General features: G+C 50.3%; 11 protein-coding genes across 11 annotated transcripts; 5 read left to right on the top strand and 6 right to left on the bottom strand.

The window, feature by feature from the left end:
- Positions 1 to 440: 440 nt before the first annotated feature.
- Positions 441 to 1,232, bottom strand: N7484_007631 (uncharacterized protein; the record flags this gene model as incomplete). The annotated part of the gene is made up of 4 exons (XM_057118018.1): positions 441 to 692; positions 765 to 912; positions 979 to 1,034; positions 1,128 to 1,232. 4 exons carry the CDS (start codon positions 1,230 to 1,232, stop codon positions 441 to 443), a joined length of 561 nt encoding a protein of 186 aa, XP_056971053.1.
- Positions 1,233 to 2,038: 806 nt separating this feature from the next.
- N7484_007632 (uncharacterized protein) lies at positions 2,039 to 3,175 on the top strand (the record flags this gene model as incomplete). The annotated part of the gene is made up of 3 exons (XM_057118019.1): positions 2,039 to 2,391; positions 2,531 to 2,617; positions 2,683 to 3,175. 3 exons carry the CDS (start codon positions 2,039 to 2,041, stop codon positions 3,173 to 3,175), a joined length of 933 nt encoding a protein of 310 aa, XP_056971054.1.
- Positions 3,176 to 3,880: 705 nt separating this feature from the next.
- N7484_007633 (uncharacterized protein) lies at positions 3,881 to 5,956 on the bottom strand (the record flags this gene model as incomplete). Its single annotated transcript, XM_057118020.1, has 5 exons — positions 3,881 to 5,167; positions 5,229 to 5,419; positions 5,492 to 5,582; positions 5,640 to 5,772; positions 5,826 to 5,956. The coding sequence occupies 5 exons, from the start codon at positions 5,954 to 5,956 to the stop codon at positions 3,881 to 3,883; spliced, it is 1,833 nt and encodes a 610-aa protein (XP_056971055.1).
- Positions 5,957 to 7,019: 1,063 nt separating this feature from the next.
- N7484_007634 (CIA30 family protein) lies at positions 7,020 to 8,184 on the top strand (the record flags this gene model as incomplete). Its single annotated transcript, XM_057118021.1, has 3 exons — positions 7,020 to 7,101; positions 7,158 to 7,391; positions 7,463 to 8,184. 3 exons carry the CDS (start codon positions 7,020 to 7,022, stop codon positions 8,182 to 8,184), a joined length of 1,038 nt encoding a protein of 345 aa, XP_056971056.1.
- A 228-nt stretch (positions 8,185 to 8,412) lies between these two features.
- On the bottom strand, positions 8,413 to 9,450 carry N7484_007635 (phosphoribosylaminoimidazolesuccinocarboxamide synthase; the record flags this gene model as incomplete). Its single annotated transcript, XM_057118022.1, has 3 exons — positions 8,413 to 8,789; positions 8,861 to 9,236; positions 9,301 to 9,450. The coding sequence occupies 3 exons, from the start codon at positions 9,448 to 9,450 to the stop codon at positions 8,413 to 8,415; spliced, it is 903 nt and encodes a 300-aa protein (XP_056971057.1).
- A 195-nt stretch (positions 9,451 to 9,645) lies between these two features.
- Positions 9,646 to 12,288, top strand: N7484_007636 (putative anaphase-promoting complex subunit Apc5; the record flags this gene model as incomplete). The annotated part of the gene is made up of 7 exons (XM_057118023.1): positions 9,646 to 10,351; positions 10,411 to 10,504; positions 10,564 to 10,978; positions 11,034 to 11,157; positions 11,211 to 11,317; positions 11,375 to 11,511; positions 11,565 to 12,288. The coding sequence occupies 7 exons, from the start codon at positions 9,646 to 9,648 to the stop codon at positions 12,286 to 12,288; spliced, it is 2,307 nt and encodes a 768-aa protein (XP_056971058.1).
- Positions 12,289 to 12,743: 455 nt separating this feature from the next.
- Positions 12,744 to 13,563, bottom strand: N7484_007637 (cytochrome c oxidase subunit VIa; the record flags this gene model as incomplete). The annotated part of the gene is made up of 5 exons (XM_057118024.1): positions 12,744 to 12,789; positions 12,961 to 12,968; positions 13,037 to 13,196; positions 13,277 to 13,301; positions 13,401 to 13,563. The coding sequence occupies 5 exons, from the start codon at positions 13,561 to 13,563 to the stop codon at positions 12,744 to 12,746; spliced, it is 402 nt and encodes a 133-aa protein (XP_056971059.1).
- Positions 13,564 to 13,857: 294 nt separating this feature from the next.
- N7484_007638 (DNA-(apurinic or apyrimidinic site) lyase APN2) lies at positions 13,858 to 16,104 on the top strand (the record flags this gene model as incomplete). Its single annotated transcript, XM_057118025.1, has 6 exons — positions 13,858 to 13,885; positions 13,956 to 13,968; positions 14,021 to 14,066; positions 14,124 to 14,256; positions 14,304 to 15,073; positions 15,130 to 16,104. 6 exons carry the CDS (start codon positions 13,858 to 13,860, stop codon positions 16,102 to 16,104), a joined length of 1,965 nt encoding a protein of 654 aa, XP_056971060.1.
- Positions 16,105 to 16,831: 727 nt separating this feature from the next.
- On the top strand, positions 16,832 to 17,911 carry N7484_007639 (HMG-box domain-containing protein; the record flags this gene model as incomplete). The annotated part of the gene is made up of 3 exons (XM_057118026.1): positions 16,832 to 17,016; positions 17,067 to 17,347; positions 17,415 to 17,911. 3 exons carry the CDS (start codon positions 16,832 to 16,834, stop codon positions 17,909 to 17,911), a joined length of 963 nt encoding a protein of 320 aa, XP_056971061.1.
- Positions 17,912 to 19,148: 1,237 nt separating this feature from the next.
- Positions 19,149 to 23,046, bottom strand: N7484_007640 (putative cytoskeleton assembly control protein Sla2; the record flags this gene model as incomplete). The annotated part of the gene is made up of 12 exons (XM_057118027.1): positions 19,149 to 19,235; positions 19,306 to 20,520; positions 20,579 to 20,728; positions 20,779 to 21,821; positions 21,881 to 22,065; positions 22,119 to 22,176; positions 22,233 to 22,313; positions 22,377 to 22,534; positions 22,636 to 22,711; positions 22,798 to 22,815; positions 22,910 to 22,956; positions 23,039 to 23,046. The coding sequence occupies 12 exons, from the start codon at positions 23,044 to 23,046 to the stop codon at positions 19,149 to 19,151; spliced, it is 3,126 nt and encodes a 1,041-aa protein (XP_056971062.1).
- A 579-nt stretch (positions 23,047 to 23,625) lies between these two features.
- N7484_007641 (SMP domain-containing protein) lies at positions 23,626 to 26,459 on the bottom strand (the record flags this gene model as incomplete). Its single annotated transcript, XM_057118028.1, has 2 exons — positions 23,626 to 25,921; positions 25,990 to 26,459. 2 exons carry the CDS (start codon positions 26,457 to 26,459, stop codon positions 23,626 to 23,628), a joined length of 2,766 nt encoding a protein of 921 aa, XP_056971063.1.
- Between the last annotated feature and the right edge of the window lie 75 nt (positions 26,460 to 26,534).

The raw sequence follows: 26,534 nt of genomic DNA on the forward strand, positions 1-26,534 counted from the left end.
AAGGAGATTTGGAACTAGGAGTGTCATCTTGCTCTCCTTTGTCGGTCCCTACCTACTTCCTTGTCATTCTTGTTGGCTCCCTCATTGCGCTTTTTTCCAATGCGGTCTTCAGTTAATTGCTATCAACAATGAATATGAATTGTCCATTGCATCTACTCTGCCTCGTGTACAAGTTTGTAATGAGATGATTTGGATCAACAAAAAATTGGATTAAACCTGCCAAATATTGGTGTAATATAAGAAGAGAACAGCCCTGTGGACAGAATGGCACTGTGCCCCGTAAAGCTTGGATTAGATCAACATGGGAATCTCAAGAAGTTACACAACTCCAGCCCTTCTATCTTAATCTGTAAATCAGATATCTTGGCGGGCAACCGCGTCCATGGCACACGAATCACGGATAAAAGACAAGGAAAAGAAGAACCCCGAAGCTGCCGAAGCTACAGTTCTCCTCCGGCAACACGATCGTCCGCAACCCGCATGCGTAGAAAGATTGCAACAGCCCAATCCCATAACTTTCGGGTAATCACGAATACAGGGACTTCCGGTTCGTTTTCGCGGGTCAGATGCAGCTGCATCAAGAGCGAGGACATGCTAACGAAGCTAGCAACAGATACAACCAACAGAGATGCTGCAGTTTCGCGCTTGATGGTTGCGTGGTTTTGTGTTGCATGATAGACAAAGGTAAGAGTCTGTAGTCATAAGTCGTCAGTATAAAGAGATTTAACAGGTAAGTAGACAATCGGTGGTAGTAAAGATCTTACGGTGGTTATTGAGATCCAGGCTGGTAGGAGAAGTCGAGGGTCAGAGGATGCGCCAGAAAGATAAAGGACCCAAGAAGTTATATATGCAATTAAGCCGTTTGTTGTCAAAAGTCGGATCACGACAGCCGGCGGAGTGTAATTTAGAAGCCTGTACAAGCCATCAGTATCAACAAGAGAGATCAGAGGCAGAAGCCCCGAAGACCGATATACTGACCATCGAGACATCATACAGTCAGCAAAGAAGTAAGAAAGATATGCGGATGCGCAGCACTGGTAAAAAAAAAGTTAGCATATGGCCAAGCAGGCCTGTCCAAATCCTACGGGCACCAGACAAGTAAATCCACAAAGGTGAATTCAACTTACCCACATAATGGCCAATGCCACTTCAGTAACCCGAAATCTCCTCTCAACATCCCATTCTTGACCCACGCTTCCGACGATCGCCGCCGCCCACCCCTCCCGTCCCATACCCGGTCGAATGTGCAATAGTTCAGCTAGGAAGGTAAAAGCGCACCGCAACCCCCACCATGCAGCGGGAAGTGTACTCAGAGCCCGGCAAACCAGAAGAGGGATATGCCACCTTCGGTCCACCCCCAGAATCACAGCCACCCGCGGATGAAGCGGTGAGGGAGCAGCCTGACCAGCATCGCTGCCAAGTGGGGTATGGGACGTAGAGGAGGTAGGGGACGGCGGAGTCACCGGAGACACGGCGGAAGCCACTTCTTTGCTAAATTGTCCCGAAAACGAGACTGTAGGCCGAAGAAGTTCCGGAAGAATGGTTGAACGCGCGAAATTCAGGTCTGGCTCGCTAGGTGTTTGGGCGGGAGGAGAGTAGGGCGGAGGAGAGACATTACGTCGAGGAGCCAGCCTTTAAACACAATTACGGCATATGCGGCCGCCACGCAAGCCTGTAGAATAGGCACAAGGGAGTAAGATCGCTGAGGGGTTGGGTTTGGGCAAGAGTTCGTAGCCCAGAGCGTGCTATTTTTCGAGTCCCCTAATCGCCTGGATCGTGGAGATGAAGGAATGTGTGGTACGTATTTGAGGAGAAATCAGGCTCCGCAAAAACAGTTTATGTTGTTAGCACTGACCGAGTCGAATATGACCGGGACAAGAGGGTGGAGAGCGAAAAGAAGAGTGGGTGGGGACCTTCGCTATGTGTAGCAGCTTCCCGTACCTTGAAATCGCGGAGAGCGGCACGTGACCTGCGGATTTTATTTCTCCTTCGCGGACTTTCACGGCAGACACATTCAACTGCCCGGTTACAGTTCGCCATGGCGTCCTCGCTCCGTCTTCCTGCTGGCAGCTTTGCCAGAAGCGCACGCTCAAGCTCCTTGATTTCCCAGACCTTTGCGCCGGCTTCACACCAATACCGATTCTTTTCCCAGGCCTCGCAACGATGGGCATACAAGAGCAACAACTTCTCGGCCAAAAATGTCACAGGCCCTTCGATGAAGACTCGGTCAAAAGAAGCTCTCGGCGGCCAGTTGCCCAACGATATAGGAGTATTGCCAGGGACTTTTGTCCGGCCGCTGTGGAGGGATATGCCCTCGATCTTCCAGAGCCCGCGGGATCGGTGGGAGATGGAATGGACTTGGATCAAGAGCAAGGTCACGGATTTCTTTAGGTGAGTGACATTTTTAACTCCTGGTCGCGTCGATGTACGTCTGTGCAATCGAAGTTCGTGGCATGATGAATATCAGATTGTTGGAATGCAGCAATTGGACTACAGCTAAGATTCTTGGTAGTTTGCTGGTATATTGCAGGAAGGACAACAAGTTCCCCTTGTTGTTGAAAGAGCGGCGGAAAATTGCGCGCCTCCTATATGGCGATATGTACACTGCCTTTGCAAGGTAAGCATCCTCATTGAAGCCCGTCTTCCCAATTGCCAACCCCGTATCTTACGCCTAATATTCAGGGGCGATACTTCTGGCCTCCGTCGTCTTTGCTGTGACGGTCTTTCCAAAAACCTCATCATGCAGATTGACAGCCGCCCCAAGAACCAGCAAGTGACTTGGAACCTTGTCAAATGGCTTCGTGGACCGAGTACCTATTTTACCGGTATTCGTATTGTGTCAGACCGCGCAACTCAGATCCCTGATATGAACAATTCGGGTATTCGCCAGATTGTCGTGCGTTTGACCTCCCGACAGTCCATGTCCAAGACCGCACCACAGCCTCGTGGGAAAGGATCTGTGGCAGAAATTGTTGAGGCCCCTGCTAAGGAGCAAAACTGCGAGGAATACTTTGTCATTCAGGAGCTTCATTGGCATGGCAAGAGCAATGGTTGGCGAGCTTGGGGCTATGTCAAGCCCACGGATATCGATACCGTTTACAGCGACCCCTACTTTGCTCCGGGCCTGACTCCTTTGGAGCGAATTGATGGCTTGAAGAAGACGTCAGACCAGTAATCAAGTATCATGCATAGTCTTCTGCATGAACTGTGTCTGGAGCAATCTCTTTCGACCAACATCCAGATGACTTATATTATTGCAAAGCCAGCAATGTGTATCAAAATGATTGTCCACACTTGTTCTTCTCTATTCGTTCTATCAGCATCAATCCCCCGTCTTGACATACTTCCTCGGCAGGCTGTGCAGGCAGTATTCGTTGGTCTTCCTCTCCCGTCTGTTTTTTTATGAATTTGTCAGCAATATAGAGCATCTACCATTTCATGTACCATAGTCAACCATCTTCAAGTCCCGATTTACACTACCATTTCAAAATTTTCGCACTTAGGTGTTCCTTGAGCTACGCCCTCGAATGTCAAAACAGGAGGTTCGTTGGACCACCTAGGCACACATCGCCTACTTTGTATCAAAATCAGACATTTGAGACGGACAAGCTACAAATACATTTCAGACCTGATATCTATATTATAGCCACGTGCATCAGTAGAAATACGTTATAACCAGCCTGTTGCAAGAAAGACAGATCAGTGTCCTCGAACTGGAATCGATAAGGACTGCAGCGGAAAAATATAAATCATGCCTGCGACGGGCGAACTTACCCTAAACAAAAGACAAAACAAACAATCTGGAACGCAAACGCAAACATCCGTATGAAATACAACACAGAACACCACTATCGGCCACTGCTTTATCTCAAGGTTTTCTTCAGATGATCTTTGACAAACAAGATCTTGTCAACGAACAGCTTCGTGAAGTGCTGGACCCACGGTCAATGAGCATTTTTTCCTTGGTCTTCTCTGCCTCCTGCTTTTGCTTCTCCAATTTTAGCTCTCTCGTCAGTGACAGAATCACCTCTTGTATCGCGGCTTCATCCAGGTCTGAGTCTAGTTCAGCCATCTGGGATCGCACGTGGAAGGCAATACGAGAAGGGGGAGAACAAGATCGAGAGCGCGAACTTGCATGGCTGGGTGTCGAAACTTGATCTTCGGATGGAGGCCCCGAGTTGGAGGTTGGCTCTGTAGTCTGTGTTTCATGTCCTTCCTCAACGTCCAATTCCTCATACTCTTCTTTGACTGGATTGAGGACTGGAATCAGGTGGTTTGTATCCGCAAGCTCGATTTTTGGTGTGGGACATTTGTGATGCTCTTCTTCGTCATTGTACTCCGAATCGGATTCATAGACGCGGATGAGCTTTGGCGCTTTCTCCGGCTTCTCGGGCTCGAGCAACCTTATTATTCCTTCATCCTCGATGATCTTTTTTCCGGTCCTTTCAACCATGTTCGGTGGCATTGTCACTTTAACTTGAACATTGGGCGGGTTTAGATATCTCCGGTGGGTCGGGTAGGGCTCGGGCTCAGTAAAGGGCTGTGGAGTGAAGTAGTCACCGGGATGGCTCGTAATACTAGTTGGTGGGCTCAAAAATCCACTGTCTGGCGTGAAGAACTCGTGATAGACCGCCGGGCTATTGCCGCCATACTGTGGCTGGCCGTTGATAATCAACGGCCCGCCAGGAATGCCGGGGTTATAAACGTCTGGAGATGGAAGGAGTTGTGGGTGATCATATCTCGGCTGGCTATTGACAATGAATGGATGGTTACCAAAGCCATCATTTGGGCGGTAAGGTGGTGGATGATAGAATGATGGATGTGGTTCGTTGTTGTATGGCAGGCCATTGACCCAGTAATGTGGACCAGGGAAGCCACCACGAAAATGCGATGGAGGCAATTCACCATGGGGATGAGTTGGAGGTAGGTTCTCTGGCTGATACGGTGGATTATGATATTTGGAGAATCCACGATAGCCACCCCTGTTGGCTCCGTTACGGTATGGTTTGTTGTACCGTGGGTGGCCGTTGTGATTGTTGTTACGCCCTGGTTGAGATGAGCCGGGGGGTCTGGTACGAAGAGGAAGACTACGACCTCCGTTTGGAATGAGAGGGCTGCCCTCCATGTCGAGGAGACTCAGGTAGTACTTGGGGTCTTTCTGGAAGTACTAGAAGCATCGATGTGAGTGGAAACATTCTGTACGAGGCCAGAGGGTGTCTTCTGCCTACCTTGATCGCGTCTCTGCAATCGTCGACGTAGGCAAATGTGACTTTACAGATAAAAGTCCATGTTTGAGGTCCCGTGGGGTATGATTCGATGCAGTAGACCTCCAAGTGGCCTCGGTCTGCCAGCGCAGAGGAAACATCTTCGGTCGTGATGGGGGCACCCGAGCGGAGACCAAGACAAGCGGTTCCTTCCCCTAGTCAGTATCAAATTTGGAAACAGCGATGAAAAAGAGCAAATCAATAAAAAGGAATGACTCAAAGCTTACGTCTTCCTTTAGCTCTTTCGATTCGCAACCACCGGTCATGGAGAGCAATACGTTCATTGGGATCTAGTGCTGCATTGGCATGTTCCACTTTCTGAGGAGAAGATATCAGAATGTCTGGAGGGTATGGAAACACGATAAGCTGGCTCACCTCAAACTGCACAAATGCACCCGGGAGGCCTTTCTTCTTATCCTGCTTAATCTTAACATGACATGGGCCATAGACGGCAAATGCCGTCTTCAGGTCCTCAGTCATTTCCTCTGCTGCAACCTTCGTGGAAAGACTGAAGGAGACCAATTAGCACTGTCTCTCCCGAGGGAAAGGTGAATCACTGACTTGCCAACAAAGATACAAGCATCTGGAGGGAATAAGCCCTGGGCATTTTTGGCTGTTGGCTCCTCTTGCAGGCGATCCCCACGACGAGGATATTTATTTTCGAAACCAGGCGCCACGACCTGGACAGTCATGACGGGTTATATATTCAAAAGCGACTGTGGGTTTCTATATTGATGCTTGATATGTCGGAGATAAAGGATGGATGAACAAGAGCAACAGATGTATGAACAGGAAATGGTAGTAGCGGGCGTGAAAACAATAGAACATCACATCACCACCCCACCTCCGCTGTCATTTTCAACGCCCGAATATCTTCAAGTGGATAAGACTAAGCCTTTCTTGGGCTGCTTACGCTTTGAAAATTTGGAGAAGGACACGCTACCATGGCTGTGTCCGGGGCTTACCGCTAAGGAGCAATTTTATTTGACTCACAAACAAACTATATCCGCAAATCCAGCATTCAGACAGAGACGAGTACACATACTTCATCCGCACATGTACAAAGATCCCCTGCACTCGGTTGGCCGATGACACTTTGGGTAGCGGAACTTGCTATAACTGTCATCGGAGCGAGACATATATCCATGGATCCTGGATCTGTATCATGTAGCTTTATAGTTTTCAATACAAGCTGGTTTTAAGGTTTGAGACTCGGCCGGTCTCGGTTGAATCTTACCTACAGAAGGAACATGCATGACGCTCAATATGCGTAACATATATCAACTCACACCTATCGATCGACCCTCGGAGGTTATGATACCGAAACAATCAAACACGATGGCCTTCCTTACCCTCCTCTATCTCTACAATCTTTACTCTAACATTCATTGAATGACCTTCCAAGGTTGTAAGTCTTATGTTTATGAAATACTTTGTGTTTGTGCTTGACATCGACCCCTGTAGCCTCGATAAGGCAATTGGCACAAACTTCAGGAACCTTGGAACCAGGCTGGGGAGCTATGGCATCTCAAGGCAGATGCGACGATGTGATCCAGTGATTGGACCCCTTCATGTAAAGAATTTTAAAAGACATTGCTATCACGACCCTCGGGAAGTATAAATTGCTCAAGGCGGAGCTATCTTATCGCGGGTGATCGGCGCTTGTAAGTTTCACGCCACCTCGGGAACCAACATCATTCTGAAGCTTCCTCTTCCAACTCTCTGGTCTAACCACATTGAATCCTCACATTAGCCATGATACCTACCCGGAGCTTAGCTGCTCAGGGCAACTTCTTCAGGCGCAGCGCCGAGGAATTTGGCCGCCTCTCGAAAATCGGTACGGCCCTGGATTCCCCCATAGGTTGCTACCAAAAACTGACCAACCCAATCTAGCCTGGAACACGGAGGCCCTCCACACTCCCACCAAACCCTACACCCTCCTCAATTTCGAAGATGAGCGGACTGTCTCTGATTGCAAGACATTCGCCGACCGTGCCGTGGGTGGTTTCAGCACCGCCGAGCTAGACTACGAACCAGCCGAGCCTTCCTCTAACACACCGGCCCACGTTCGCTTCCACGGAAGCATTTCTACAAAACTACCAGAAAATTGGCGAGTGGAGCGGACTGGTATGTCATCTGGGTCATAATGACCTGATGTCACGACAAGCAGCATACTGATCACGTTGGATTGCGAACAGGATATGCCGCATTCCGCAACAAAGACCGGGGCCTCTGGCTCTTTGGCCGTCTCTTCTGGGACGTTGACCCATACGCCTATCTTGCGCTCCGCATCAAGTCTGACGGCCGTCGATACACCGTTAACATCCAGACAGAGTCTGTCGTCGAGACTGATATTCACCAGCACCGATTATATACCCGACACCACCGCATACAAGACCGCTCGCCAATCTTGGATCAAGCCTTGCACGTGAAGCAGTCCGAAGATGCAGAGGCTGCGGAGGAACTATATCCCAAAGGCATTCCCTCGGCACTTTCTGATATCCCTCCTGAATCCACAATCATCTCCTCAACTTCCAGCACAACAACCTCCGGATCAACCGGCTGGGAGACGGTGCTTCTGCCATTTAACGCATTTGTCCGAACTAATCACGGATATGTGGTCGAGCCACAGACTTCTATCATGCGCCAGCGGGTAAAGAGTATCGGTATCGGTCTGACGGACCGTATCGAAGGGCCCTATGATTTGCGTATTCACAAGGTGTGGGCGACTAACGGTATGGGTGAGGCAGATATTGAGGAGGAGCGCCGGATCTGCGGCGCGGATGCATTGCCACTCGATGAAGGCGTTCAGTCGGCTTGGATCGAGTCCACCCAGCAAGCCGAGGAGACGCAGAGCCAGAAGAAGCCCAACACAAAACAGAAGGGGCTGAAGGGTCTCCGATCAGAGTGGGAGGAGTGATTCAATCTGCATATTATCTCCATCACAAATTGTACATTAAACACAGAGTAGATCTTGTCTTTTCCGCGCCACTTCGAAAAGGTAGAACGAATAATAACATTTGGCAATGACATTTCATTTCATTTCTTTTCGTCTGTGCATCTCATTTATGAGGGCTTACAGATAAGACGGCACTCGAGTTCTATCAACCTAACACCCACAAATATACAGCCATCGAAACATTCTTCTCTAGTTACCGCCGGTAATTTTCTCCCAGGCCTCCTTATACTTGGCAGCGGTCTCTTGGACAACCTCCTCGGTCATGCGGACACCATCCTTACCCTTCAGGCCCTCGGAAACCAACCAGTCTCGCAGGTACTGCTTGTCGAAGCTTGACTGACCCTGGCCAATGGCGTATGAGTCCTTGGGCCAGAACCGAGAGGAGTCTGGTGTCAGAACCTCATCAGCAAGAACAACCTCGTTTGTCTCCTCATCAACACCGAACTCAAACTTAGTGTCAGCGATGATCACGCCACGCTCGAGAGCATAAGCGTGCGCGGCCTTATACAGCTTAACAGCCAGCTCGGCAACCTTCGAGGCATATGGCTCTCCAAGAATGGCGGTAGCTGTGTCTCGAAATTAGCTTCCAACGTTTCCAAGGCAATATCTTTCAACGAGTTTCTAGACGATCACATACCCTGGTCCGGATGGATATTCTCATCGTGCTCGCCTTGTTCCGCCTTGGTGCTGGGAGTGTAGATTGGACCATTAGGGAAAGCCTCGCTCTCCTTCAATCCGGCAGGGACGGGAATTCCGTGAACTGTTCCGGACTTCTGGTATTCCTTCCAGGCGGACCCGGTGATGTATCCACGGACGATAGCCTCAATGGGTAGAATGCGCAGCTTACGCACTTGCATTGCCCGGTTCTGCAGTACTGGCTTGAGAGAAGCAGGGATCTGGGGAGGGAGGTCGAGCGTGAGGAAGTGGGTGCGCAGTCCAGGAACGCTATCGGAGAGGATCTTGAACCACGTCTTCGTGCAAAGAGTGAGGAGGACGCCTTTGTTGGGAATTCCCTGTGAACGATTTCTCAGTACGTATCGATTATATGTAATCGGGTCATGCGTGTGCAAGTCATACGTTCTCCATGATCACATCGTAGGCGGAGATACGATCAGTCGCAACGAAGAGCAGGGTCTTGTCGTCGACCTCGTACAGGTCGCGGACCTTACCGCGAGCAACAAGGGGCAGTGCGCCTTGCAAGTCAGTGTTTGTCAGAGCATCCGCCATGGTGGAGAGTGCAATTGAGTTTAATAGAAGAATTGAGGATTGGAGAAAGTAAATGCGTCACTCGAATCATTTTTTGGCGGGGCAAATCCGTTCCTGCCTCAGGCACCTTATCGTTCTTTATCGGCAACACGATCAAAACGCGCCCTGGATCGAATCACCTTTGATTGTGATATCGATGATGGGCCATTCCTAATCATGACGCGCTATCTGACACCGTGGAGGATCTCTCTACTGTGCCTGATAACCGTCTATACGGACGGCTTCGTCCCAAACTCATCCGCCATCCATGTGCTCTCGTTCCTGACCGCGGGTCTGTTTCCTCTAGATCCCGCCGATAAGCAATGGGAGACACACTATTTGACTAGCATCGCCGAGCTCGAGGAAGTGCTGTCGGGCCATGAATCTTCGGTCCCGGGTCGAACAATTTGGGATTTATTTCTGAAAAAGCTCTGGTCACTTGATTCCCTCGATGCCCTTGAGTGGTTCTTTTCCAATCATCTGCCGACGCTTCTCACCAAGACGCGTGAACAATTACTCCAGGATCGGGACAATGGCCTTGCTCCTGAAACCAATGGTATGCGGCTATCTCGCAGCTCACCGCTTGGCGCATTCGTGCGCAGAGCTTACCTTGAATACACCCGGTTGCAGTTCCATGACTCGGTCAAGTTGTGGTCGGGATTTGTGAAGTACCGTTTACCAACATATCATGTCTATGCGCGGAGAAATCCGTCTGACAGCCATGATCCAGTCGATATCAATCTCTTTGACCAAGGCCTGGACTCTACCAGTTATCTTTCTCGGGTGGTCTATGGCAACATAGAGGATGAGGTAAGGGACAAGAGCGTGGTCGGTGTTAAGGATGCAGAGCGTCTGGTGGAATTCCAGGTCGGAGAACTACAGAGTACGTTAACACTCTACTCATAACATACCGCATCAAGTATCATATACTGACCAAAATAGGACTGGGAGGTAGAGTGCCAGACGAGATGCGGGCACAGCTCAAGCGTATCATGACATCGGAATCTTCGATCCCAGTCCTAATGTACTACCTGGAGTAAGATCCCCAATAGTAAATGTGCACATGACTTTGAAACAACTTGCTAAAATGGCCAGATATCTCGACGCCTGGCGAGCTGGCGACTATACATCAGCCTTTGACAACCTGCATCGATACTTCGACTACACTATGCACAACAATCAGGACCGCAGTGCATATCAATTTGCGCTGCTGAATCTGGCTATTATTCAGGCGGACTTTGAATGTTTCAACGAAGCTATCTCGGCCGTGCAAGAAGCGGTAGCCATTGCTCGCGAGTCTCATGATATGAACTGTCTCAACTTTTGCATGAGCTGGCTTTACCATTTTGGTAAGGCGTTCCCCGAGCAGATGCGGGAGGTCCAGAACAGCGGTATGCTGGGAAATGAAAAAGAGGGCCTTGCATTCCTCAAGGCCAAGTCGAAGGAGACTGATATGTGGTCGCTCATGAGTACTACCTTGTTGAGTGAGGCCAAGCTAGAGATGCAGCAGGTTAGTTGTGGCGTTCTGAGCATTGTGCGAGGCCATACATACTGATCATTTTTAGGGCGAGAGTCTTGCATCGATTGTCGAATCGTTTGTGCGAGCATCCCATGTCAACGTGACAAAAAACCTGTCGACCCCCACAGGCGCGTACATGGTGCTGCAGAGCGCTATGTATGCTCGGATAGGTATGACCTTTACCTACAACTTCTGTGGGTTGCAGCTAACATTGTTAAACCAGGTGCTACTCACCTTGCTTGGCTGAATACCGAAATCTTCCGCGAGTGCTATACGGAAGGGCATCCATACGATGACTATGTCAAAATTACTTTCAGAAACTGCCAGATTGTAAATTACCCTTGGCCTCCTCTTCCTGCTTTCATAAAACGCTAACCACATCTATAGCTGGCGCAAAAAGGAAACTACAAAGAAGCTTTCGCCCGCATGAACAATGTCGAACCCGAACGACTCCGGGCCATGAAATACAATAATGCCTGGACGTATTACTCTGGACTCCTTCAACTCAAACGACAAATCTGCCGGTGAGACCTACAGCAAGTAGTCCTGAAAGAAGACAATAACTGACCTTTCACAGCGACGACAAAGTAGCAGTAGAACACATCCTCTCTCAACTTCAGGCCGTCCAACTAATAGACTTCGATCTTCGCCTCCTTCTTGCCTTCCACACAATTGAGTTCACAATCCGCCAGGGGGATCACGGCCGTGCTCTACGAATGGTCGAACAAGCCGCCCACTCAATGCAACCCGAGAACTTCGACGTCCACTCCCAAATTAAACTCCTCTGCTTGAAAGCTCGCATCCTCGAAAAATCCGGCCACCCAGAGCGTGGCTTTTCGCTGGCTATGCGCGCCGCTAGCATCGCCCATCGCTCTAAAGTCCTCTTCGATCTCTGGGAAGCCATCTGTACCCTCGCTGCTGTTCTTCTGAGCCTACACGAGTTCGAAGCTACAGCTGAGCTTATCGAGAGTATCATGCCCCAAATTCTGGAGAGCGATGATTCTGCGCTGATAGCTCGCGCATACTCACTGCTTGTTGATGCGAACATGGGCATCGCCGGTGAACTGTGGGTGCGTCTTGGGAAGGAGAGCATACCCATGAGGAAGGAGTATGTGAATCGCGCGATTGGTTACATCGATTCGGCCTATGATTCTTACGAGGAGATCGAGGATATCCTTGGCCAGACTGAGATGATGGCCAAGAAGGCAACTGTTATGCATCTTACGGGTGATCCGGTCTTGGCTAATGATTATGCTGCAAAGTACCTAGACTTAAGGACGCGGAGAGGTACTGAAACCTGATGCAGACGCGGGTTCTGTTCTGTTCACGTATCTATAGTTTGTAGCAATGTTGGAGTTGATTAGTTTATGGATTGACTGAACCAGTACAATTTGCCTCATTGAGATGCATGGTAATTCAGTGTCTACTGCACATTTCTCAAATCCAGGGGACTTGGCTTAGAGCAAAAATCAGCCTCTAGTAACTTCGACAAATAGACTTCTAAAACCAATAATATTGGATCTAGGAATATGAAATCTGGACAAATGAAACAGCACCAATGACGGAGTACGACGAATTTCACTTCATTCAATCACCGGAGTCCAAAGACTCCCATCCTTCGCGGGTCTACGTTCCCGTGAAACACCACTGCAGTAGATATACATGTAAGTTTGCAGCCAAATACACTCTTCCAGGCTCCCATCGGCGGACTCGGATTTCGAGCCTTGGGGATTATGATCAGGGTTGAAGGGTGCGCTTAGGTGGCCTTGTCCTTGTTGTGGTAGTTGACGTCCGAGTTCCAGCTGTGAGTAGTTAGCGGTAGTTCCGGAATTTGTGGGATTTTATTGATGCAGTATGGATATTCCCTTTGCGCGATTGACCTTGTCCGACATTAAGTAGGTGGTGTCCGCGATAAAAGGATAAAAGGATATCGAATCAAATGGCAATGGCAATGGCAATGGACCGGAACTTACAAGATGGTCTGCAAGGAAATTGTTAGCGACTTATGCTTGGGTTTAACAGCTTCAGAACAGAAAAGATCGCACTTACCTGGTCACCGTTACCCCAGGGGAAGTTCTTGGTGCGGATGTTCTGGTAAGGGTACTCGGTGCGCTCCTCAAGAGGGGGCATGTGCTCCCAGTGCTCCCAGTGCTCGTTCCAGAGGGTGTAGGCGTTGATGCCACCACCAATGAGGCAGGGGATGACGGCACTAGAAGAAGTATTAGCTAGCGTGTAATTTGGGCATGACGCATTATAGAGGTCGGGCCGCTAATTCCGGTGAAAACGTACAAGATCGAAAGCTTGCGCCAAAGGTCTACAGAGCCATTGAGTTAGTACAAGCCACTTGAAATAATCAAAATTCCCCAATATCCACGGAAATCCACGATTGGAAGCTTCAGTTAGAATCACGCACCGCTGGTGGAGGCAGCATGGTGCTTAACAGCAGCACGCTCGCGGTTGAACTCGTTGTCAGCGATCCAAGAGGGCTTGGCCTCAGCGCTGTTGAAGCGGCGCTGGGCAGCCGAGCGAATCGGTGCGGCACGCTGGCTCAGGCGGGCAATGTTGCGGGAGAACATTGTGGTGGTTGAGGGTGAGAAATTGTGGAGGAGGGAGGGGGTTCTGGGCGAGATGTCGTACGTTGAAATCCACGCCGTTTGAGTGGTTTGAGGTCCCGTGATTCCCCGGCTGCTTATGTAACCTGATGTCACTCGATCGCTTCACGTGATATCTTTCCTGCATTCGAAGGAGAGGTATTATTTGGTTGCACTTAATACTCTTTCCCTGAAACTTGATCACCTAACTCAGCTCGACTGAAGATTTCGGAGAGAGGCAGCTGGATATGTGTTGTTCCCTCGTCTTGTCAGTTGATCATGGGGTTTCGCATCACGACATGGAATGGTAAGCTGTTTTGTTTTGGGCCTTATCTTGAATCTTCTTTGCTGAATTGAATACTAATCTTCTGTTACAGTTAATGGGATTCGGTACGCATAGTCGTCTAGATGAACTCGCGTTAATGGCCGCTAACTTGAGAAGGAACCCGTTCTCCTATGAACCATGGAGAGGTACCCGCACATTCGAAGTATGTGGATGATGTTAGTCTCAATTTAAGATTCCTCTTAGCTGATTAGAAGTATAGTCCATGTTCGATATCCTCGAATCAGACATTGTGGTGTTTCAGGAGACGAAAATTCAGCGCAAGGACTTGCGCGATGACATGGTCCTGGTGCCGGGATGGGACTGCTATTTCAGCCTGCCCAAGTTCAAGAAGGGTAAGTCACATCTCTGTCTGGTTTTTAATATAGCTGACCCGGGCTAGGGTACTCCGGTGTCGTGATTTACACGCGTAATGCCACCTGTGCACCAATCCGGGCCGAAGAAGGCGTCACAGGAGTGCTTTGCCCACCAAACTCATCGGTAGCTTTCCGTGATCTGCCGGAAGAGCAGCAAATAGGTGGCTATCCTACTCTAAGCCAACTTACCACCTCACCTTCTGCATCGGAACAGAGCGATACAGAAGATCAGGGTGAGGGCGCACTATCCAAGGAACGAATCGATGCTGCAACTCTAGACTCCGAAGGACGTTGCGTTGTTCTAGAGTTTCCAGCTTTCGTTCTCATCGGAACATATTGTCCCGCATATAGGGATGAGAGCCGCGATTCTTTTCGCATGGATTTTCTCAATGCTTTGGACGCACGGATACGGAACCTTGTGTCTCTGGGGAAGAGGGTGTTTGTGACCGGCGATATCAACATCTCCAAGGCCCCTATTGACTCTGCACATGCGCTGGAGAACATTCGCAAAAGCGCCACCACCGAGCAAGAATTCATTCTTAGTCCACCCCGCAGGCTATTCAACGCATTACTGGCTGATGGTGTGGTGATTGGTGATCGGGACAACGACAAGGAGCAGCCAGTCCTTCATGATATTTGCCGGTCTTTTCACCCGAATCGACCTGGGATGTACACTTGCTGGGATACAAGGCTCAATACTCGGCCTGGCAATTATGGGTCAAGAATTGACTATGTTCTATGCAGCCTTGACATGCGGGAATGGTTTTCTGATTCAAATATACAAGAAGGCCTCATGGTACGTCCTGGGTATGAGGAGATACATTAATGAAAAGCTAACTTTGCTATCGCTAGGGATCAGATCATTGCCCCGTCTATGCCGTATTCAAGGAACAGGTGTTGCATAATGGAAACATGGTTCCCATCCTTGACATCGTGAACCCCCCTGGAATGTTTAAAGGTGGCAAGCGTCAGAAAGAATATTCGACCCAGTATCTTTTGTCCACGTCAGGGCGTCTGCTTCCAGAGTTTGATGTTGATAAGCGGCGGAGTATCAAGGATATGTTTGCCCGCAAGCCACCAACCATGCCATCCCAATCACCGCCTAAAGCTAATGTCGTCGAGAATCTGACCACCGCTACAAGGGTCGAGCATGGATTACCGACACCCAGCCAAATTGATTCAAATGGTCCACTGGTTACGCCGGATGGTTCCTCGGTTTCAAACCCTATGCCTCGAAAGAGACCACCGCAACCACCAACGGTCCCTGCAAAACGCTCGAAATCCGCCGCGGCGTCAAATGCTGCCTCCACAGCCGGCCAGAAAACACTTAAAGGGTTTTTCAAACCCAAGGCTGCTGGCAGTAGCTCATCGTCTCAGTCACCCACATATGCATCCCCTGCTAGTACTTCTAATCCCGACGTATGGACATCGCCATCAAAGGGTTGTGCCATGAACGAGAGCACTACGGCTAGAGCTACCCAAGGTACAGAGCCTCCACTCGACACTCCTGCCGCAAGCACATGTAATCCATTGGTGTCGTCCTCGCCCAGCAAGCCTGATCATGATGATACAGTGATCGACCCGATTGTCAGTAAAGAGGATTGGTCTAAGCTCTTCACCAAAAAGCCCGTCCCTCGGTGTGACTCGCATGAAGAACCCTGCATCAGCTTGACCACCAAGAAACCAGGCATCAACCGTGGCCGAGCGTTCTGGATCTGTCCCCGGCCCCTCGGACCCCATGGTGAGAAGGAAAAAGGCACACAATGGCGGTGCCCAACATTTATCTGGGCCAGTGATTGGAATGGATCTTCGCAACCGGAATCATGATGGAGAGTCAGGTACGAGACATACCTATCTAGATACCAGAACACTGCTCTCTCAATACCAATCTATCTTTTGGGCTTTTTTCAAATTTTCCATATCAAGATTGACGTGTAGTCAAGTTCGAGTGCTTACCGTTGGTCGAATTTGCAATTAGGGCTGAGTGGATTGTAGAGTGGAGTATGCCTGCAGCTGCCAAGTATGTGACGATCTGTACCCCACCTGGCACTTTATATCAATTAATTCTCAAGAAAGTAGCCCGAATTGACGAACACGTTTATGCATGCAGAGTCCGAAGTCCGTTTCCAGGGATTCTAGTGAATTCAAGTCTGAGACAGGGGGTCACCACGTGGGACATGAAGACTCTGTATGGCCTCGTGAACCTCATGCAGTGAATGAAAGTGGCACCAAGTGAATGAACGAATGCAATGGTTGCCTGGAGTATCAACGCGTCGTGGGTATTGAGGAGCAAACGGAGGGTCATGACTCACTTGATCGTCGTGGTAACGTCTTCCCAATCGAGACACAAAGAGTGCATTCACTGGTTCGCCCCACCATTCACTTCCTGTCCTTTGTTTACATTTGTCTTCTGTTTCTCTTCTCTCTTTCTCTTTCTTCCCTCTACCTCTCTCCTATTCTCTTCTCCTTTCCCATCCTTTCACCTCCACAGCTCTCTTGAATCCGTCGGATTTGTTGATTTTCCCTTGCTCCAGTGACACCTGGTTATTTTCTGATGCCACCTCTCCCGCGTGCCTTCTACATGGCGGGTACCGACGCTGACAGGACCGCCGAGGTCGTGTGGCATGACTGCGCTCATCCACAGCGGCTTCAAGCCACGGGAAATGAAGTCATCATTCCGTTCAATGTGAAGGACAAGATGGGCGAGACCAATCTTGTTAAGCTTGCCAACCGTCTATCGTAAGTTCGTATGACCTGAGACTATGAATTCCTGCTCACTTTCGAGAAAGAGTTCTTCTGGATGAGCCAGTGGAGATTGTCCTCGACATGAAAATCTCTTCTTTCCGCCTGGTGCCCTCTGCTATTATTGCGAAGAAGTCCCTCGGTGTCGACCTTCTTGAATATGACATTGTTGCTCAGACTACTCGTGAGGCTTTGCGTAATAACCAAGCTGCCGTTCCTCCGCGAAAGAAGCATATTCCCCGCCCTCCCAACGCTTGGATTCTTTATCGTCAGCATCACCACGGTCAGACAACGGCTTTGAACCCCGGGGTGGCAAATAACGATATTTGTAAGTCAGAGATAATCGCAGTCTCGAGGAAAATTGACTGACAAGTTTGCTTCTTTTCTTTGTTTAGCTCGCCTCATTTCCGCCAAGTGGCGATCTGAGACCGAGGAAACTCGTCAACGCTGGCACGCTTTGGCGGCTCAAGTCAAGAAACAGCACGCCCTTGCTTTCCCTGACTATCAGTATTCGCCACGTCGCCCTGGCGAAAGGCTGACTCGTCGCGCCCGGGTTCCAGCTGAAGCCGTTGGTCTCATCGGCGACACTCGGCGAGGCACAAATCGTCTCCAAGACACGATTCAGGGAGATGGCCCCAACCCTTGGGATTCGAACGGACTCATTGATATTGACCAAGAGTTCCTCAGTATGCTGGATCAGCATGATATGCTGGCAGGACCGAATGGCATTGATATCAGCTATGCTCAGAACCAGGACTTCACCGCCATGGTGAACACCCAGGTTCGACGTGAGCCAATTGAAACTCTGCGAACTCCTCCCCTCCAAGGAGACGAATTTGGTTCAATGTTTTCCGAAGAAAGCATGAACGCTCTTTTGAACCTTGATGGATAGTTGCAACTCATCAAGCTGCACAGCTCCATTTACTCTCAATGGGATCCATTTATTTCCTGAGACACTCCGAAATATTCCTGGATCTACATCATCCAATGTGCGGCTTTCTGATTTCTCTTTATTTTTTGCTGTTCGCTTTGCCCTTTGCTTTCCCATTCATGTTTACCCTTCTTAGTTGCTTTCCCCCATTTTTGTTCGAGGCCAGCGGTTTTCATCTTCATTTATCTTCACATTTCCAATTTGCTTTTATCCCGGGGTCCTATGTTTATCTTTTCAATTTGCTTTTTCTCATATGCGGTCCCGAAATCCTCGATGTACATTCCGAGGTCGTGTTTGTTATCTAATTGCGATGTCAGTGGTGAAGGAACTGGATCCCTGTCTGTGTGATCCTGGTTGACTGCCGATTGTAACTAGCTTAGCAAATACAGTTTTTCAATTATTTTTGAAAGCGTTCTGTTTGTTTACCCCGTCATTACTGCTAATCTTGCAGGCGCTCCCATACTCGACATTCTAAGTCCACTGAATCATGACGTGAACACTTCAATTGCGGGGGCTCAACCCCATCTGGCCTGTCCAGTTTCCTTTGTTCTAATTTATTCAGGTGCTCGCTATCATAGCTCCGTCTGCTAGACGTGTGTTCGCTGACGTCGGGATTTCTTTGTTTCTTCCTGCGCCAAGCTGCGGATCCGTGGGTCCGGGACCCACACCTTCCCCGTCTCTAAATCAAGTGGATCCGGGAGCTCCATGGCGCAGCCTCGACCTGCTTATGCAGGCCCGTTCGCGGTGGCTATCTTTGTTACAGATGCCGGGTTTGGAGATGCCGGGCTTGGGGATGAGCGATAGGGTGGCAATTGCTAGCATCGAATGGATGGTGACTTGGCTCGGGTTTTCTTTGCGGCGTGATTGGAGTTCACGTTGTTCGTATGCAATGTGATGAGGAACCTAAAATTTGGTGGTGTTGACGATGTGTTCGACTACTAACAGGGATTACGGAGATCGGGCTTCATTGTGGGTCTGGATCGGGACTGGGTCTGGGTCCAAAAGACCTCGAGTGTTAGAAAACTTGTGAACCTGATTGGCCAAACAAACAAAGGGGCAATAATATTCGCTAATCACTAGCTACTGGTTAAAAATGAGACACTATGAAATATGGAAGGAGCGGTCTCAATGATTTCAGGATATACATAGCCGAGGTTAGAAAGCAAGCCACGGGAAGGACAAAACATGTGCAGGGAATTTATTCTTCTTGGTATGAGATCTTGCGCATTTCGCCAAGGCGCGTGCGGGCACGGGCGAGGTTGTTCTCGAGTTGAAGAATTTCGACCTGGAAGAGCAAGGTTAGTTAGCTGAAGAACTTGAGAGAAGAGAGAAGAGAGAAGAGAGGGGACACATACCTGTTGCTCCATCTCGCGCACCTTGAACTCGTGCGAGCTCAGCGTCGTGTAATCTTCGGCTTCGTTGTCGCCGCTGTGCTTCTCCTTGATAATGTCCTGCACCTGGCGCACCAAAGCACGGCATGCAGCGCCCACGGCCTTGCTGGCTGTCTCCAGTCGGTCTTGGGTCTTGCTCATGAAGGTGGCCTTGACACGACTGGCCGCCACCAGCTGTGCGGTGCTCGCAGCAACGTCGTTGGAGGCAACGATGAGCTGCTCAGGAGAGTTGCGGCCCGAGATAACACCATCGGCGGTCTCGATCAGGGTGTTAGTAGAGCCGGCAACTGCCTTGGCCGCAGAGATGAGACCCTCAGTCCAGCGGTTGTTCTTCTTATAGAAAGCTGTGCGGGAAGAGCTTCCACGACCCTCACGCACAATCTCCTGTTGCGTCTCAGTGGCAGCCTTGATCAGCTCGGCGATGGCATTGGTCACAGCAATAGCAGCCGCCAAGATGGCATCGTTGATACGTAGTTCGTAGGTCGAGTAGCCATCCCGCGGCTTGTTCTTCAACTTGGCCAGACGCTGGGCAGCAGCTTCAATCGCATCAGCTGCCCGGTTCAGCTCCTGGTCTACAAGATCTCCCAGGTCGCCGTTGGTGTTGATCTTGCTGCTCTTGGGTGAGAAGGATTCAACCAGCTTGGATAGCGACTGGAGGTCTCGTTGCACTTCCAGGTTGTTGTTGATAACAACATCAGTCTTCTGCAATGGCTCCATGCCCTCAAGGCGGAAGGACTGGAGACCACGGAAGAAACGCACAGTCGCCTGGGCCGATTTGCGGGCCGCATTAAACAGCTGGTCAGAGCTTTTGTCATCGTTGGCGAAGCGAGACAATCCCTTTGTGTTGCTCAGTGTGTCAGCAACTGATCCGGAGAAGACGGATACAGTGCGAATGATTTCAGCATGAGGGCTGTTAGGGCCGTCTGCAATGAAGTTATTGAATGCCGTGGAGAATTCGGTGGCCGATGCAGAGGCCTTCTCAATCTGCGACAGCACGTAAGGTGGCGAGGCGTTCTGGTTACCGGCTTGCATAGAGGAGTCAAGCTCGTACAGAGAATCATCCACACGCTGCACACCGGCCTGTAGCACAGAATCAATGATGTCGTTGATCTTGGCCACGGTGCCGTGGAGGACTGTGTCAATCTGGCTGTCCAGTGCATGATCGGTATCACCTTGGTTCTACATAAGAGGCCTGGTTAGCATAAAGACACCAGTATGATTCATGGACTGCCCTTACCAGCCGAAGCTCCTCCAATTCCATCAGAGCTTGCTCCATGCCAGACTTGTAAACCTCAATTTCCTCATCCTTCTCGCGAAGAGACAATTCGTGGTCTCCATCCCACTCCGACTTGCGGTTGGAGACATCTTCAAGGGCCCGAGTTTTGTTCTATGATCGTTAGTCCTTGAACCGAAACATTACAAAGGGCAAAAACTCACTCTAAGAGCCTCTTCCAAATCGGCCATCTCACGGTTATACTTGGAGAGCATAGTGGAAATCTCCGTGCCCTTTGATCGCTCGGCATTCTCAGCTCGTTCGAGCGCCATGCGAAGTTCCCGCTTAACCTTCTCCAACTCATCCTTATTGGTACCAGTCAGACGATCCCGTTCATGCAAGGCACGATCCCGCTCCCGAATCATGTCGGCAAGCTCCAGGTTCTTAGTCTTCAGCTCGCGTTCTAACTTCTCACGGCGCTCAATGGCCTCCTGTGCCGAGGCTGCCTTGAGTTTAAGGCTCTTGGTAGTCTGCAGGAGATCCAGATGCTCCTGTCGTAGCTGCGAGTAGAGCTTGGCCAAAGCCTCATACTTTGACCGCCATGTGTTCACTTGCTCCTGTAGAGAGCGGATTTGCTCGTCCTTAGAGGCACTCTGCAAATTGAGGTTGGAGTTCAGTTGGTTCATCTGTCCCTCCAAGTCCTTCACACGGCGATCGTACTGCTGCAGCATCAGTTGGTCCCGCTCGTATTGAGCACGGGCGTTCAGGTTCTCTTGTTCCAGCTCTGCCAAGCGGCCCTGGGTGTGTGTGGAAAACTGGTCCCGGAGAAGCTGCTCCTGTGCTTCCTGTTGGGCTCGAAGTTGCCGCGCCTGTTCCGCCTCAAAGTTCGCCTGGGCCTCCTGCTGAGCACGCATCTGCTCCCGCTGCTGCTGCTCCCACTGTTGCTGGAGACGCGCTTGTTCCGCCTCATACTCTTCTTGTTGGCGCTTGGCCTCGGTCGTCCAGAAATCATTAATGGGCTCCGGCTCGGCGGCCACCTTGGGTGGTGGCGAGGGTTGCGCTTCAACCTCCTTCGCCGGTCGACGGGGGAGGGCCGGGCGATCATCTTCTCCGAGAAGGTTCGGGGGGTCTTGAGGCAGTTTGGGGATGGTGATCAGACTGGTGAGGTAGCGCAGGTTAGAACATTCGTAGTAGAACCGAACGAGACGATGGTGCTGGGAATCGTAACGGCCGCGGAGTGGCTCGAGAGCCTCGTCATCTCCAGTTGCTTGAGAGAGCAAAATAAGTTAGTAAGCGTGCAGTCACGACAAAGAATATAGTACATACTTGTGTGCATGGCTCTCAACATGCTCGTAATGAACTTGTAAATACCATAGCTCTCCTGCACAAGACCCACCAGCGCAGAGATACGGCACTCATTATTCGTCCCTGACTGGAAATTGGAGAAGATAAGTTTCTGGAAAGAATCGATCTGGTCTTGCAAGGTCATGAGATCGGTAATTGTCTCGTAGCTGCAGATGGGTTAGCTTTTGCCGCCGGGCTCAGGACAGGAATTCATGCGCACCCTTCATTCGGATCGTTGATCGTCTTCAAACTAATGTACTCCTCGTACTCGAACAAACCTGCATCCATTAGACAATCGTCCGTCCTCAGATTCACTCCGCAGCAGGTGACATACCATTGAATTCCGGGTGGTTGCGGTGGAAATTCAACTTCGACTCGAGGAAGTAGACGTATTCGCGAATCAACGGACCGTATCCTATTCAGAATTGTCAGTACTGAAACGGCGACCCAGCTGCTCCGGTCCTGTCCAATGCCATACCTCGAACTCCGTCACCTCCAACTCCTCGCATCAAACTATCAACCCAATTGGCATGTTGCTGTGCCTCTCGCACAACAATCGGATGGCCTTCTTGGAGAACCTTGTGGATCGTGATGAGAGCCTTGAACGTCTGGACCTCGTCGGCGAGAACAGGCTGGCTGCAATGCAAGAAGAACAATGTTAGCCAAATGATCCAAAGAGAAGGAAAAAACAACAATGAAGAGCAAGGGTGCCTTTAGACTCCCGCAGTCCCACATACACTTTCATGCCGGCCCAAAAGGCCGCTGACGACTTGTGGTCCCACGTGTACACAATACAACTCCGCACATGTTTTCCTACACAGTAACCAGGAAAGGTCAGTCGAGTCGAATAGGGTAATGAATCGAGAGCAATCCGTTTCTCGGCATGGATCAGGACATACGTTTCGGCGCAGTTTCCTCTGTCGCAACAATCAATAGTCAGCCTCTGAACTCCTCCTTTCCGGCGGTAGCCGCCAACTTTCCACATAGCCCCCACGGGGATGGAGTACATACCAATGCTGGTAGCCTTTCGGATATTGATGGCCAGATCGGCCTCCGTCCTATGCGATTGAGTTACTTGTGAGCTCTTCGAGGGGCAGGGGAGAGGGGGGGAGTGTCGCGAGGACATCGGGTCCCGCTTACCGACTCATCTTGGGTTGAGATGCAATGCGAGTTCAGGGGTATCAGAAAGGAGACGAGCTGAACGTCAGATCCCGAGTCCGTCAGATATGACCGGGGGGAAGATTAAAGGAAGAAGTTCGGGGTTCCGCACGTGGAGCGCAATGACGTTGGGGAAAGCTGGCGCCTGTCAGTCTTGGCGCCTAAGCCCCCCTTGCCATAGAACTACACAACCTTGTATAACTGTACGCGTACTCCCCAGGCAACACTGATTCACAAATATCAAGAAACAGGCAGATAGAACCTTCTGCAATTTGACCTTGGAGTTTCTTTGGACATGAAATATACGGGATAGGACTGGTTACAATGCTTACGAAGGTCGCCATTGCAGAATTCAAATCAATCCTTCCGACTTCTATGTACATCTGACACTTATGAAGGAACCAGGGCCTCTGTCCTGCAGACGCACCGCAAACCCAAGTAAAGTAAAAAGATTTCCCTTGACGCCGCGCAACTAAGAAGGAAAACAACACAACAACGACCTGTACCCAGATATTGATTTCTGCTCGGATTGGCTTGCTATCAGGCGACCACCATAAATAATACATCGATTATGCCGATGAAACTTCAACTTGTCCTGTGAAAGGGGTTAGGTCTTGGCTTCCTGTCGGCGAAGAGCTGGTCTGGTCAACAGATCGGACAGACCGAGCTTCTTGTCCATCCTCGTCTTCCCAATGGGGCTCTGTCTCAGCTAGGTCGGTGCTAGAGGAATTCTCCCTCGGATGGAGGCTTGTCAGTGTTGAGCCCTCATCCAAGTCAATTTCACCCACGACTGGGCTGTTTGGTGCAGAATCGTGAGGCGCTTGAACCACGAGCAACTCATCCACGGAATCAGAGCGCATGCCAGGGGGAATAGGTTTCCTGCGAGGCAAGGGTGGTGGCGGTACAGGTCGGGAAGCTCCCGTGCTTGGTCTTCCAGGTGAGGGAGCTGGTGCTACAGGCTTTCGTTTGGGGAGGGTACCCGACGTGGAGTTTCTCTTCAGGGCAAATTTGTCCGGGCGAGGCAAGGGGGCACCAGGTGGGGGATGAGGATGTCCACGTCCGATAGGCTGTTCGGGGGTACCTACGGGAGACCGGGTTGTTTCCTGGTGAGCATTCGAATCGCCTTTGCCAAAGACACCCCAGCTCCATTTCTTTGCCGCGGCTGCAGTCGTTCCAATATTGATGGTGCCGGCTTTGTCCTCGAAAGTATTTGTGATTGACTTGGTTAGAGTCCCCATGGTGCTACGACGCGGCTTCTCGGTGACAAGGGAAGTAGTAGAACTGCCTCGAGAGCTGCGTGGGCTTGAAGTAGGCTTGCCCTCGAAGCGAGAAGAATTCTTCACATGGTCACTGGAGAAGTTCAAGCCCTCAAGAGATTCTGCGATTGAGGATGCACGGCTGTGAACGGCACTCTCCGGAATCATGAGACCACCAGTCGGTGGCGAACCGCTTGGGGTTCGTTGCGGAGAAGCAGGCGGAGAGCGACTTGAGATTTCAATCATAGCACTAGTTGCGCTGCTCTTCTCGTCACCCTTGTTGTCGGACGTGGCTTTATTGAAATTGGCATTGTCTGCCGTTACTACGGGATCCGCTGCATGAGAAAAGGTCTGAGACCGAATGGCACGAGGCAAAGGGGTAATATCAGGTCTTTCAATGCCCGTTGACGTTGCTGTCGAAGGCTTGATGTTGGTTTCCGAGGATAACGACTTCGGGCCCCTGCGTGATTTCACCTTCGGCGAGCCAGACTCGGGAAGGACGGGCATGCTCATCGTTCGATCATCCTTGGCCTTCAAGACCTCAACGGAATCGGTGTGACCACTTTTCGGAGTTGCTGGGACATCGCCAGATTCATCGGGAATCTCTGCCTCATCACTATGATCAGGCACTTCTCGTTGCCAAATACCTCCGCGAAAACTCTGGCCCATGGTGTCCAAGAAGGGAACATCATCCCAGAACGGCAGAACAATACTCTCTGCCATCACTTCACGGATTTTGCTCTCAATGGTACGTAAGATAGGGCTGAAGGTAACTTGCTTTGTGCTGACGATCGGCTGAATGTCCATCGACATCTGCGGCATTGTTTCAAAGGACATCCAGAAACGATTGCTCGGTGGAGGTTTGAACCGGACCAGAAGATGACCTTCTAATTTCTTGAGCACAACTGCCAGCATGATATCAACTTCCCTGGCCTTGAATCGAGGACCCAAATCAATGCGCACAGTAGCTGAAATTTCGACGCGGAAGTTCCCTGTATACTGGAGATCCGCCTCAATGCAGCAATTACCATCGGCAGTCAAATCTTTCAGTCGAGGGTTGGTAATAAATGGGGCCCCTTCGCCCATATCAATCCTCTGCAAGCCAATCTTGCTGATAAAGTTCGGTTTATTCACACGGGAGATTTTCTTCGTAATCTTGCTCCGTAAGAATTCCTCCACCTCGGGAGTTCGGTAAAGAGCCAAAAACAATCGACCGAGGAATGCGTTGATCCATCTGGTTTGCAACTGTTCTTCGGAGGAATGAAGGCGTTGGACTAGCGTAACAATGTGTTTCACATCAAACTCTTGAGGTTTGGGCGGACGATTCGCAGAATCTCGCATCTTAGACTGGTTCTGCAGCATGGCGAAATAGAAATCCTCCTTCTCAGACAAATTTTCTGAAAAGAGGTAGAATGGAGGTGTTGGTCCACCAAGGTCTCCAAGCGAATCCAGTCGCCGCGAGAGACAAATGGCGTTCCTCTTGATCCAAAGCTCACCCTCGGGAATCTCTCCTTCACCACCAAAGATAGACACCGCATGGTGAGCAAGAGAAATCACATACCGAACCTCGACCTGGTTTGCGTCATCATAGAGCATTAGATGGCCGTGCCTAGTTGCCAGAGTCCGATTGTCAGCAAAGCCTATAGCAACTCATTGTTGATATGGTGAAATGCTTACCGAAGAACGATGTAAAAGACATTTCGTGCCCGCTTGGTGTTTTTCCCGTTCGATTTCGCGGGCTCGATACTAGGTGCCTGCTTCCGATCAAACAGACTGCGATACATGGACTGATACACGCTAGGGCTTTCGGCAGCAACAACCTCTCCAGCCGGGGTCGTTCTCTCCGGCGGTTTCCCATTGACACCCCCAGGCACATATTCGCGACAAACAGCAAAATATCCCGCAGCAACATCCGAGTCGTGTGTTCGGTGGAATTCCTCCGCCAGCTGATCTGTCCCGGATTTCAAGCTATACTCATCGTCGGCAGACCGACGGACCGCATCGGAAGCTTGGGCGCTTGTCTGCTGTGACGGCAGAGCATCCGGAAGGGTTAAATAGGCAAAAAGCAGGACCAATGAAAGGACCAGCGGGACAAAGGTGAGTCCTCCGAGCACGTAAACGACGAGGAAGCTGCCGAGCGAACCCATCGGGAAGCAGGTCGATCAATGCGGACAGGCCGAGATCTCCATAATTTGAGGGGGCAGGTTGAGGAGCTGCAGAGA

Source organism: Penicillium longicatenatum (genome assembly GCF_028827895.1).
Source record: "Penicillium longicatenatum strain IBT 33135 chromosome Unknown contig_4_segment0_segment0, whole genome shotgun sequence".
NCBI lineage: Eukaryota > Fungi > Ascomycota > Eurotiomycetes > Eurotiales > Aspergillaceae > Penicillium > Penicillium longicatenatum.